The following is an 11,861-nucleotide window of genomic DNA, read 5'->3' as shown; positions in this document are numbered from 1 at the left end:
CGGCAGAGGGAGAGAAAAGGTGGCTCTCTTCCTCTTCTCCTAAGGACAGGAGTCCCATGACGGGGGCTCCGCTCTCCTGACCTGATTGCCTCCCACAGACTCCACCTCCAAGTGCCATCACATTATAGCTTCAGATTCAGAATTTGAATTCTGGGGAGGACACAAACATTCAGTCCATAGCACCCTCCATTTAAAAATGTTTTTTATCAGCCTGTGAAATTAAAGTCTGCTATAAATGATAACATGTAAAATACAATATTTGGACATATAATAAAAATTGTGGTCCTTTTATTTCTTAGTTTATTTATACTTCATTGGAGTCCAGAAAGCACTAAGGAAACTCACTTGACTCCTTTGATCTAATGCCCAGGAAGGACTCTCTCACAGGGACTCTCTAAAAGCAAGTCGAAGAGGTCTTTCGTCCCTCGTCCTGGGGGGTAGACATAGATCCGAGTGATGATTTTATTTGCCTGTTCCCTGGGACTGTGCCATGAGAAGTGGTGTGCCAGCAGGAAAAAAGCACCACCCGGAGGGCTTCTCCTTGGCACTTGTCACCTGTTCTGTAACAGCTCCCTCCCTTCTGAGTGATGCTACATCCCTCATGTACCGGGGCCTTGATGGGGTGAGGGTGAAGGTGTTCAGGGAATGGCGGGAAGTGAAGGGAATGAAGGTAAGAGAAGGAAAGATCCATGAGGGGAAGGAGAGTAAGGCAACCCAGTCAGTGGGGGGACAAATAAGAAAAAATGAGAGAGAGAAAAAAAGCCTTTATAAATAGTGGAATTTAACTTTTGGGAGGAGAGAGAGGATTGATGTTTGCTTAGGCATTTGCCCAGGGGGAATGTTTACTCATGGTTTACTAGCCAGAATGAGCTTAGTGTTAAAGTAGAAATGAAGTAATATTCCAGGCTGGAGGTTACATGATAATGTCATGTAGGATGTGCGCTGGGAATGTGTGTCTTAGACAAATCACAGTACCACACACGTGCGATGAGGCTCTGGACACATGAAGTTTGATGTCTGACAGGAGATTTGTCCCAAGCCATGCTGTCCCACTCACTTGATCCTTGTTTTTGAGATGACTGGCTCGGGTTGGGGTGTTCCCTGCAGCCATGGAAAAAGTGAATCTTATTGGTTCACTTATGACTAGACTCAGTGTGGTCTGGATGCTATCCTGTGTCTTGGACCTATGCTGGGTTAGGCTTCTAGCAAGTTAGATCATAGATTGGGAAGCTAAACACGTGTGCGTGCAAACACACACACACACACACACACACACACACACACACACACACACACACATCCTTAGAAAGAGGTATGGCTAGGACCAGCCAGGCTCTTTCCTGCCACAGGGTCCTTGGGCTTGCTCTTCTTTCTGCCTGAAACTTTTATTCCTATTCTCTGTAAGCCTTTCTTTTTCTTATGCTTTACACATCGCCTCTGCGGAGAAGTCGTCCATAACCATCCTATCTCAGATAGACCCCCTGGCATTTCTTCTCTCAGCACCTTCTCAGACACTAATTCTTTTTACGTGCTTATTAGCTTTCGTTCTTTGTCTCTTCCTCCACATCCCTCTAACTCCCAAAAGGGAGGAACCATGTCTCTCTGGTTCACCCACTGCTTCCCCTACTCTTAACACAGGGTCTGACTCATGAATGGGACTCAACTTTTGTCAGATGACCAAATCAATACATTAACTGCTATGAATTCATATCCTGGATCTTTAACAGATAAAAACTTGACACTACTGTATTGGGATCTAATTGTGTTAGAATCCGATTTCAAGCTGTTTGGCTATTACGAGGGCTCCTGCTCTGGCTTTTCCTTCAAAGCGTCCTGGAGGTGGAAGGAAGAGCTTGGGATGTTGCATATTGTTTATTGATTTTTGATCCTTTGGGAAACGGAGAAGAGCCCTCATTTGAAGAACAATTCTGTCTGTAAAGTCTCTGGAGACCCTTTACACTTTCTCTTGTTTTAGTTTTTGAGCCAATGGTGCGTGCTCCCAGTCCAGTGACAAGCAATTTGGTACAAATAACGGGAACTATTTGAGGCAAGACACTACAGTTATCCATAGGTTAAAGTCCCTGCTGTCAGAGACATGTCCCTTTACAGAGAGAAAATGTTGTCATGGTCACCTCCTGAGTCAAGTTGACTACAGCAGCCCTCTTCTTTAAAAATAGTTTTAGCTTCTGTTTTTTCCTGTGCTGTGTTTTACACACATTCACTCAAGGTGGGAGCGTGGCAGCCCTACCTCTCAGGATGATGACTACAATTGGTTGTTTGTGTTTTATCTATTTATATCCAACCCAATTTACAGGAAAAAAAATTGAAATAGTTTATATATTCGTTTTCTCTTACTCCATAACAAATCTATTACTGCATAACTGCCTATTTCTATCACTGCATAAGAAATTAGAGGCTTAAAACAGCACAAACGTATTATGTTGCAGGAGTCTGGTCATGCTTTGGCCAGATCCTCTGCTCTGGTCGCACAGGGCTGCACTCAGGTGTTGGCCCACGCTCATCCAGATTATTGGCTCAATTCATTTCCTTGTGGTGTAGGACTGTGATCCCCATTTTCTTGCTAGCTGTTGGGTGGGAGCAATCTCCGCTTCTAGGGGATGCTCCTCCCCATAGGCAGTTCACAACCTAGCTGTCGGCTTTCTTCCTCGGAGGGCAGCCAGAGAAACTGCTTGTAAAAGGCTCATCTGATTAGGTCAGGCCCACCCTGGGTAATCTTCCTTTTGATTCACCTAAAATGACTGATTTGTTTCCCTATCATGTTGCCCTGCCCAGGTTCAGCTGCCCTCTCAGCTGGCCTTCAGCAGACTCCTCACTGACTCAGCCTTGCTCTTGCTGCAGCCAGCTCTTAAGGCTACAGCCGGGGTGATCATTCTAAATCTAATCCTGCCACTCCCTGAGTGGAACCCTTTAATGCCTCCTTGTTCTTCCTAGGATAAAGTCCAAACTGTGATATGGTTCAAAGGTCCCTCATGATCTGTCCCTCCCCACCCCACTGGCCTCCACTTTCAGCTTTCAGCTCTTTGCTCAGTCCCCCACCTTGTCACCTCACTTGCTTCCCATTTCTTTCCACCTGGTCCATGCCTCTTTGTCTGACCTTATTACAACTCGCCTTGGACTTCACGAGCTCTGGGATGCCTTTCCTGCCGGATAGTCCCAAGACAGAGTAAGGACCTTCCCACAGGCTCCGCACTCCCCGCTGTATGAGCAATCAACACAATGCAGTGTAATGACCTATTGTCTTCCCGACCAGATTGTGGCTACCCAAGATCACAAGCTGTAGCTCTTACATTTTTTGTAGTCTCTGCATTGAGCAAGGACTCATACATGTCCCCTGAATGAATGAATGATGAATGGATGAATGAAAATACGTGCCTGTCTCAGGGAAAACACCATGACTATACTTTGCGGGCATCAGCTCTGCTAAGTGACTATGTACCCGGGAACCTGAAAACAAAGGAAGTGATATTCAGACAATCTGGGAAAACCAAGTGCGTGTGGCAACCTTAGGCATAAAATTCCACTGAGAAGTCTCAAGAAGCTGCTGCTTTCTAAAAACAAAAAGAGAACCAAGGAATATGGGATTCAAATTGGGAAGAAAGGAAAAATACAGAGAAAGCATTAATCACCTGAGGAGAGAATTCCCTTTTCAAATGCGAAAAGATACGTTTTCTGTTTTCCTTTTGACCACAGATTGAGAGATTGCTAAAGTCACAGAAAAATAAACCGTGTGTTAATCTCTTGACTGGCCTTCTGAAGAGGGTGGGTCTTCACAGCTAAAGCACCTTTTGTTTTCTGAGGGTGTGGGAATACTTCTTGAAAGGAGATCACTCAACGTTAGTTAGTTAGTTAGTTAGTTAGTTAGTTAGTTAGTTAGCTACTTAGAGCCTGGGTAGGGGAGGTGGACAGAGTGGGGGGACCTGAACAAGTGGAGGGAACTGGAGCCTGCCCTGTCTCCCTGAGGCTGGGCTCTGAAACGGGGTGCATGGGAAAGAACCCTCACCAAGCCCCGAGGACAGGGGACTCCGGAGCCCCAACATACCTGATGGGAGTGTGTGAACTTGTGTGCTCGTGACTACACACCTCTTCAAAATCTTCACTAACCTCTCCTTCCTCAGTAACGCTTAGTACAGAGGGGTCCTGGGGAGCTCAGCGAGGCGGGCAGTGCTGGGCAGCGCCGGTACAGGGACAGGACGGAGCCGGTCCACAGCAGCACCTACGTTACACTCACAAACCCAGAAAATGCTCTGAAGGATGCACGTTATGTAAAATGCCCATGTACGGAAAGGAGTAGCAGTATGTAGGTATTCGTGTGTGCAAACCTTGGCTTATTGAGAACCTATTGGCTATTGTTCAAATAGTCCTCCGGGATTTCAGAAGACTTGGTCACCTGGCCTTACTGTGGGAACAACATCAATGATGAGTCGGCTCAGCCTTTCAGCCATTCATTCAGAAATCTCCCTTGAGTGTCTGCTATGTTGCAGGCTCGGTGCTAGACTGGAGGTGGAGTGGCCAACCAGCCGGAGCTGGTCTCCAGATGCAGTGTGGACTGACGTAGAGCCTTCTGGATCCAAACCATACCCCCAGAATCAGAAAATCTTACCGGACACTGCTGAATGGACGCACTGCCACATCAGAGGCTCTAACCCTGGGAACAGAGACCATTCTGAATTGTTCTGAATATGTTTATATTTAAATATGTCCCAGGTAATAAAATAGAAAGAAAGCTCCATCTAATGGGAGAGCAGGAACAAGCCCTTCTGACTCATGGCCCCAGCACCATGATCCCCAGGCAGGGACTCTTGGGGCCACGTCGTGTCCATCTCCTTCCTAGCTGACCCGGGGCTGCGCTGGCTTTGCTAAGACTCTGCCTCCATGTCCTGAGTTGGGAGCTCTCCTCGTTGGGGTGGCTTGAGGGACGCTTCTCTTGAGATGGAAGTTAACCTGGAAGAAAAAAAGAAGCAGCTAGGAGAGTAGAGGAGTCAGTTTTCTATTTCCTGGAATTGAACTTGGGGAAGACCTGTTTGGCCCTGCTTTCACCACAGTTCCAGGTCCTGAGGGCAAGGGACTAAGGAACATTATTACAGCAGCGCGGGTGGTGTCAGGCTTGGCTGATCGTCCCAAGAAGTGGTGCATAATCACTGGTGATACATAGGGTGTACCTGGATGAACTTACACACCTATTCGACCATATTCTACCAGTATTAGAAGAAAAGTACATCTACACCTCAAACAGCAATTTCACTAACACTGTTGCGTAGGACGGGAGCTACGATTGACGGTGCGGTAATAACCCCCTTTGTGCCCACGTGTGAGTCACAGGCATCGTGCTCAGGCACGCCAATGAGTCGCTCAGACCTTCAGATCAAAACTTGCTGTGTAATTGCTTGAAAATATAGATAGAGACAATGCAGATTATTGCATGGATTCTTAAATTCCAAATTTCCATGTGCAAGGAATGCATCCTCGCCAGCAGTACATTGAAACTTGCCCTCTGGCCGTGGCACGCAGATGTCAAGATGCCTCTGACTGACAAGTGTAGATCTGCTGGAGGTGGAACGATCCTAGCAAGAGGGAGTGGCGCAGTGTTCTAACCACACTCCCCTGAGGGATCCTTGGCTTCCAAGCCCTTGGAACAGTTTGAGCTGCTGAAGCCAGCTGGGAGTTGAAAAACAGGCAGAGAGCTCTCCATGGGGTTATTTTCTGCCTCTTCCACAAAAATCCACAGCCAGCTTTTCTGCTAGTTCCCCAAAGTAGAGGAAATCAGAGCTAACGGTACTATATCATTACCATTTTGTGTCTAGTAATTCAGAGATCTAGGAAAGAGAGAGAGAGAGAGAGAGAGAAGGCAACAAAATGAGGGAAGGACAGAGGAGAAGGAAAAGGCCTGACCTCTGGCCAGATGTGGGAAAAAGCAAAGAGGACACTGGACGACTCTGGGAGATATGTGAAAGAGCTCAACTGTAACATGAAAACCCTCTAATAAATAATCTTTTTTTCCTTCTTTCTTCCCCCAGCCAGACGGATCTCTGCTTAGGTTCTACTGTGATCAACAAAGGGATTCTTAGCTGTTTTTCTCTCTGGGAACTATATCCAAAAGACAATTTTTTTTCTTTCTGGGTTATATTTGACATAATGATAGGTTATGTTAATTTATTTAAAGGCTATACGACAAAGGAAGTGAAATCTTTTGCAGTAGAGTACGTGCCTTCAGAGGATTTGCAGTTGTTCGAATCTGGCATTGAAGAGCACTTGTAAGACAGGGCTCGTGCATGCGGCTGTCAATCAGTCATTTGATTTTAGGGTAGAACAAGAAAAAGGGATGGGAGAAGATATTTGCAAATGTCTCATCAGACAAAGGGCTAGTATCTAAAATCTATAAAGAACTTATCAAACTCAACACCCAAAGAATAATCCAATCAAGAAATGGGCAGAAGACATGAGCAGACATTTCTCCAAAGAAGACATCCAAATGGCCAGCAGATACATGAAAAGATGCTTAACATCACTTGGCATCAGGGAAATACAAATCAAAACCACAATGAGATACCACCTCACACAGTCAGAATGGCTGAAGTTAACAAGTCAGGAAACGACAGGTGTTGGTGAGGATGCAGAGAAAGGGGAACCCTCTTACACTGCTGGTGGGAATACCAGCTGGTGCAGCTGCTCTGGCAAACAGTATGGAGGCTCCTCAAAAAGCTGAAAATAGAGCTACCCTATGACCCAGCAACTGCACTACTGGGTATTTATCCAAAGGATACAAACATAATGATTTGAAGGGACACATGCACCCCAATATTTATAGCTGCAATGTCCACAAGAGCCAAACTACGGAAAAAGCCCAGATGTCTGTCAACAGATGAATGGGTAAAGAAGATATGAGAAAGATAGATAGATAGATAAATAATATATATATATATATATATATATATATATATATATGTATAGAAACAAAAATTAAGAAACAAAATAGATGAACGTAGGAGAAGGGAAGGAAAAATAAAATAAGATAAAATCAGAGAGGGAAACAAACCATAAGACTCTTAATTATAGGAAACAAATTAAGGGTTGCTGGAGGGGAGGGGCTGAAGGGATGGGGTAACTGGGTGATGGGCATTAAGGAAGGCACAGGATGTAATGAGCACTGATGAATCACTAAATTCTACTCCTGAAACTAATAATATGCTGTATGTTAATTAAATTGATTTTATTTATTTATTTATTTATTTATTTATTTATTTTAAGATTTATTTACTTATTTATTTATTTGACAGAGAGAGAGAGACAGCCAGCGAGAGAGGGAACACAAGCAGGGGGAGTGGGAGAAGAAGAAGCAGGCTCCCAGCGGAGGAGCCCGATGTGGGGCTCGATCCCAGAACACCGGGATCACGCCCTGAGCCGAAGGCAGACGCTTAACGACTGAGCCACCCAGGCGCCCCAATTAAATTGATTTTAAATTAAGAAAAAGGGGTGGGGGGAGAGAAAGCTGGTTGGGAAACTGGGACCAGATAACAGGCTGCCATGGCAGAGTTAGTCTTTGCTTCCTGCATCAGCAAGTAGATGTAGTTTATAATGTGCAGGAGCTAAGAATAGAGGGTGGAGAGGGGAAAGGGGGAACTATCTAGAAATTTCAGAGGACTTTTCAGAGGATGTAAAGAACTCTTTATTAGGATCCTTGTGTTAAAATAAGGGGTTATGAATACAGGTCGTAAGCTGAGCATGAGGCCCTGTAACACAACAGGCTGGTTAAGAAGGCAGCCCTGAAGGCCCGAGAGAGCTTGCAATGGCAGCTCCACTTACTGGCTGTGTGACACTGGACGTGCTTCTTACCTTCTCTGAGTTTCAGTTTCCTTGGCCATAAATGGAATACTTACATGCTCCTGACAGAGTTGTTAAGGTTAAATGAGATCATTCTGGAAAGCTCTCATATTGTGTCTCATACATAGTAACCATTCAGTAAATGGTATCTGTAACTGTATTTGAAAAAAACAAGCTACTTGACTGCACAGAGTTAACAGAGAAAGGGGCGAGTGGGTCGGCTAAGCTCTAGAATTGTACAGAGAAGGAACTGGACAGAGTGAGAAGGCCCTAGGGAAGAGTGGACCTGTGGGAAACAAGGTCTATAGGTGCTCATTAAATAGGACTGCCTCATTACCTTTTCCCCATTTGAGAAATCTGAAGATTAGCGTCCATGATCTCTGAGTTTTAGCTCTGAGATCCGAATCTAAGATGACCAAAGCTGAAAAGCTCCAGCCGGTAGGTTAAAAAAAGTTCTTGCTCCTTGTGCTATCTCTAAGAAACACCCGTGGAGAGTTGAATACCGGAGATCAGCTGGCTCTTTTGCTGAGGTGAGTGGCCAGTAAGGCTGTCTGGCACACGGGGCACCAGGAGGGTGCAGAGCGCCATCTGGTGGTAGTCCCAGCTGATGGCATAGAAGCATGCCACCCAAGGGTATCCATCTAGCAAGGTCTCTGGGATTTACAAACTAACATTTGTTGAGCACTTTCGATGTACAGGTCACTGTACTAAATGCTTTATATGCACTTTCTCATTCCAACCTCTTTTATAAGACTCTTAACTATAGGAAGAGTTATCACCAATTTACAGAGGAGGAAACTGAGGAATACTGATTAGGTATTGTCCAGGGTCTGTGGACAAATGAGCCAGATTTAGAAGATAGTGCTTTTCATCATTATTCTATGTTAAACAGAAGAAAGGGAAAAAGCCAAAAGGAAATGGTGAAGGATATAATAGGAGAATGACAGGAGAAAAACAAGTATACGAGAGCAATTTTTTTTTAAGTGAAAGAATGAAGCTCAGCAGAGATTAGAACCATGCAGTGGGTTGTGATTGTTCCAGTGCTCTGTGAAGGTCAGCCTAACTCACCAGTTTTGGTTCCCCAGGACCCACGGTCACAGTCACTGTCTCTGGGTCAAACCCAGGTGCTGTGGCGGTGACAGTGTAGGTACCTGGAAGCAGCAGCCTGAAGTAATCGCCATGGTCACCTAAAAGTTACAAGAACATAAGTCAGTCTGCTGATTAGAAATCTGCCATTTGGGGCCTTGATATGAAAACCATCTGAGGGTTTTAGCTGACCACAAGGTTGATTTTTTTAAAATAGCGTGATGAAACTGGTTAAGAGCTAAAAGAATCTTAGGTTATTTCATGTAATAAGAGCATGGGCTTCTCAGCTCACGGGACGCAGAAGTTGCTCTGTACTGAGAGTATTGCGTTTAATTCTATACCCTGTATTTTAAAACAAACTCATGTCCAGGAAAGGGTCACTCGGAGAAAGGTTGAAAGATCTATGAATGTTTTGTATGGTAAAGAAACTACATGAGACTTCTGTTTCAATGTTTGAAAAGCCACTGTGAAGAAATGGCATCTACCTAAAAAAATAAGAATGAGAACTATGAGTTTAAATTGTAGGAGGAAGATTTTGCTAGATAGAAGCAAAACTACTGTGACAAACACAATTATAAAAAAAGAAATGGACTGCTTTATGAAATCGTGAGCACTGAAGCAGAGAACGAATGAGCATCCATGGAAAAGCCACACAGTTGTGCAGTGCACAACCTGCATTTATGGACATGGTCCTGCACTAAAGGACATGATGGCCCTGAGTTAGAAAACCAGCTGTCAGTGGTGTTGTATGAGTGTAATCTTCTATTAAGTGGGAGGGCTAGACTAAATAGCCACTAAAGCTCTGATTTTGAGAATTCTTTTTTTTTTTTTTAAGATTTTATTATTTGTCAGAGAGAAAGAGAGCACAAGCAGGGGGAGTAGCAGAGGGAGAGGGAGAAGCAGGCTCTCCCCTGAGCAGGGAGCCCGACGTGGGACTCAATCCCAGGACCATGGGATCATAACCTAAGCTGAAGGCAGATGCTCTACTGACTGAGCCAGCCAGGTGTCCCTGATTTTGAGAATTCTATTTTTAATATTTCTTCCATCACCTTCTAAAGGGGAAAATAAAAATCAAAAGAAAGCCTATTTTTCTATGGCAGGGATATAGCATTTTGGCTAATGACTTTGTATCTCTTTAGAATCAGTTGTGACCATGCCTTTGAAATTTCTTTTAAGCAATGAATAATTGAAATAATAAATGCAATTAAGAATGGGACAGACTATAAATACTAAGGAAGTCTCTTCTCTGCCCCCTGTTAAATGTCTGTAATTCCTTTAAAAATACTTAAGCAAAAGCAGTGAGTTATTATGCATATGTTGGATAGTGTAAGTTATACCCCAGGGGCTGTCATTTTCTTAACTGGGGACTTACACCCAGGAATGCTTAGCCAGCATTATATCAGAAAGCCCCAATTACAGATACAGCTATTACAAGGGCTTCAGTTATCTTTGTCTGTAATCAACACTAGATGCTTTTCTAAGTAGCATAATGAATGTTAGCAATGAGCTTTTTCAGTGGTGAAATAAGTAATTTGTTAATTTAGCATAATGAGTATTGAAATTGGGCTCTTATTGGTAGAATTAGAGGTATTCAATATATATCGATTGGCTAGAATGTTTCAGAGACATTCCCTGTCTGTGCGTGAATAGGGTATAAAAATCTAGCAAGCCCTGAAGTTCTGAGGGATGCCTGGGTTTGATGCCTAAACAGTCCTGGGTCCAGCCACTGGTATGGAGGATTCTGGTTGTCTGATGCTTGACTACGAGGCTATAGAATCCTGCCTTTAGAATGTTGCTGCTTTTGCTTGAATGAGCTCTCATGTCAGATGTGTTGGGATCCACCTCCAGTAGTATTAGCTATCTCCTTAAAGTTGAGATTTCATCCAGTTTAACCAGACTACAAGTCTGAACTGTAAGATGCCTGCATGCTATTAGGCATCAGTGTCGTAAAATGTGGCTGAGCCTTGCTCGTATAGAAGTCTTGGGAGATAGGCAATTTTTACCCGCCCCTGACCTCTGGTAACTACTGCTCTACATTAAAACCAAAACAAACATGGAAGGAAGGAAGGAAGGAAGGAAGGAAGGAAGGAAGGAAGGAAGGAAGGGAGGGAGGGAGGATGGAAGGAAGGAAGGAAGGAAGGAAGGAAGGAAGGAAGGAAGGAAGAGAAAGAAGAAAGAAAGAAAGAAAGAAAGAAAGAAAGAAAGAAAGAAAGAAAGAAAGAAAGAAAGAAGGAAAGAAAGAAAAGAAAAGAGAGAAAGGAAAGGAAAGAAGGAAGGAAGGAAGGAAGGAAGAGGGAGGGAGGGAAGGAAGGAAGGAAAGAAAAAAAGGAAGGAAGGAAGGAAGAAAGAAAGGGAGGGAGGAAGGAAGGAAGAAAGAAAGAAAAGAAAAGAAAAGAAAAGAAAGAGAGAAAGAAAAGAAAGAGAGAGAGAAAGAAAGAAAGAAAAGAAAGAAAGAAAGGAAGGAAGAGGGAGGGAGGGAAGGAAGGAAGGAAGGAAGGAAGAAAGAAAAGAAAAGAAAGAGAAAGAAAAGAAAGAGAGAGAGAAAGAAAGAAAGAAAGAAAGAAAGAAAGGAAGGAAGAGGGAGGAAGGGAGGGAGGGAGGGAGGGAGGGAGGGAGGGAGGGAAGGAAGGAAGGAAGGAAAGAAAGAAAGAAAGAAAGAAAGAAAGAAAGAAAGAAAGAAAGAAAGAAAGGAGGGAGGGAGGGAGGGAGGGAGGGAGGAAGGAAGGAAGGAAGGAAGGAAGGAAGGAAGGAAGGAAGGAAGGAAGGAAGGAAGGAAAAGAAAACCTAAGAGCTGCGCATGATCAAACTCGGCTGGGGCAGTTTGCAACACCTGTGCCATATGAGATACTCTGTACCATCCCAGGAGGTTCCAGGTTGGTTCCAAGAAGATCTGCCTCCACCATCACTCTTGCCCTGCAACAAGCCTACAGAATGCA

General features: G+C 44.1%; 1 protein-coding gene across 4 annotated transcripts in view; it reads right to left on the bottom strand.

The window, feature by feature from the left end:
* Nucleotides 1-4,689: 4,689 nt before the first annotated feature.
* CPN1 (carboxypeptidase N subunit 1) overlaps nt 4,690-11,861 on the bottom strand; it is a 41,681-nt gene continuing 34,509 nt past the window's right edge. For all 4 annotated transcript variants that reach the window (XM_048218825.2, XM_026493870.4, XM_048218824.2 and 1 more), the window contains 2 exons: nt 8,908-9,026; nt 4,690-4,962 (listed from right to left, as the gene is read on the bottom strand). In XM_048218825.2, the coding sequence (XP_048074782.1) occupies nt 4,849-4,962; nt 8,908-9,026 (233 nt within the window). In that variant the 3' untranslated portion in view covers nt 4,690-4,848. The remainder of the gene's footprint in view (nt 4,963-8,907; nt 9,027-11,861) is intronic.

Source organism: Ursus arctos, unplaced genomic scaffold, assembly GCF_023065955.2.
Source record: "Ursus arctos isolate Adak ecotype North America unplaced genomic scaffold, UrsArc2.0 scaffold_7, whole genome shotgun sequence".
In the NCBI taxonomy this organism is placed as follows: domain Eukaryota; kingdom Metazoa; phylum Chordata; class Mammalia; order Carnivora; family Ursidae; genus Ursus; species Ursus arctos.
Note: the sequence above shows the minus strand (reverse complement) of the source record. Positions and strands in the feature narration are given on the sequence as shown.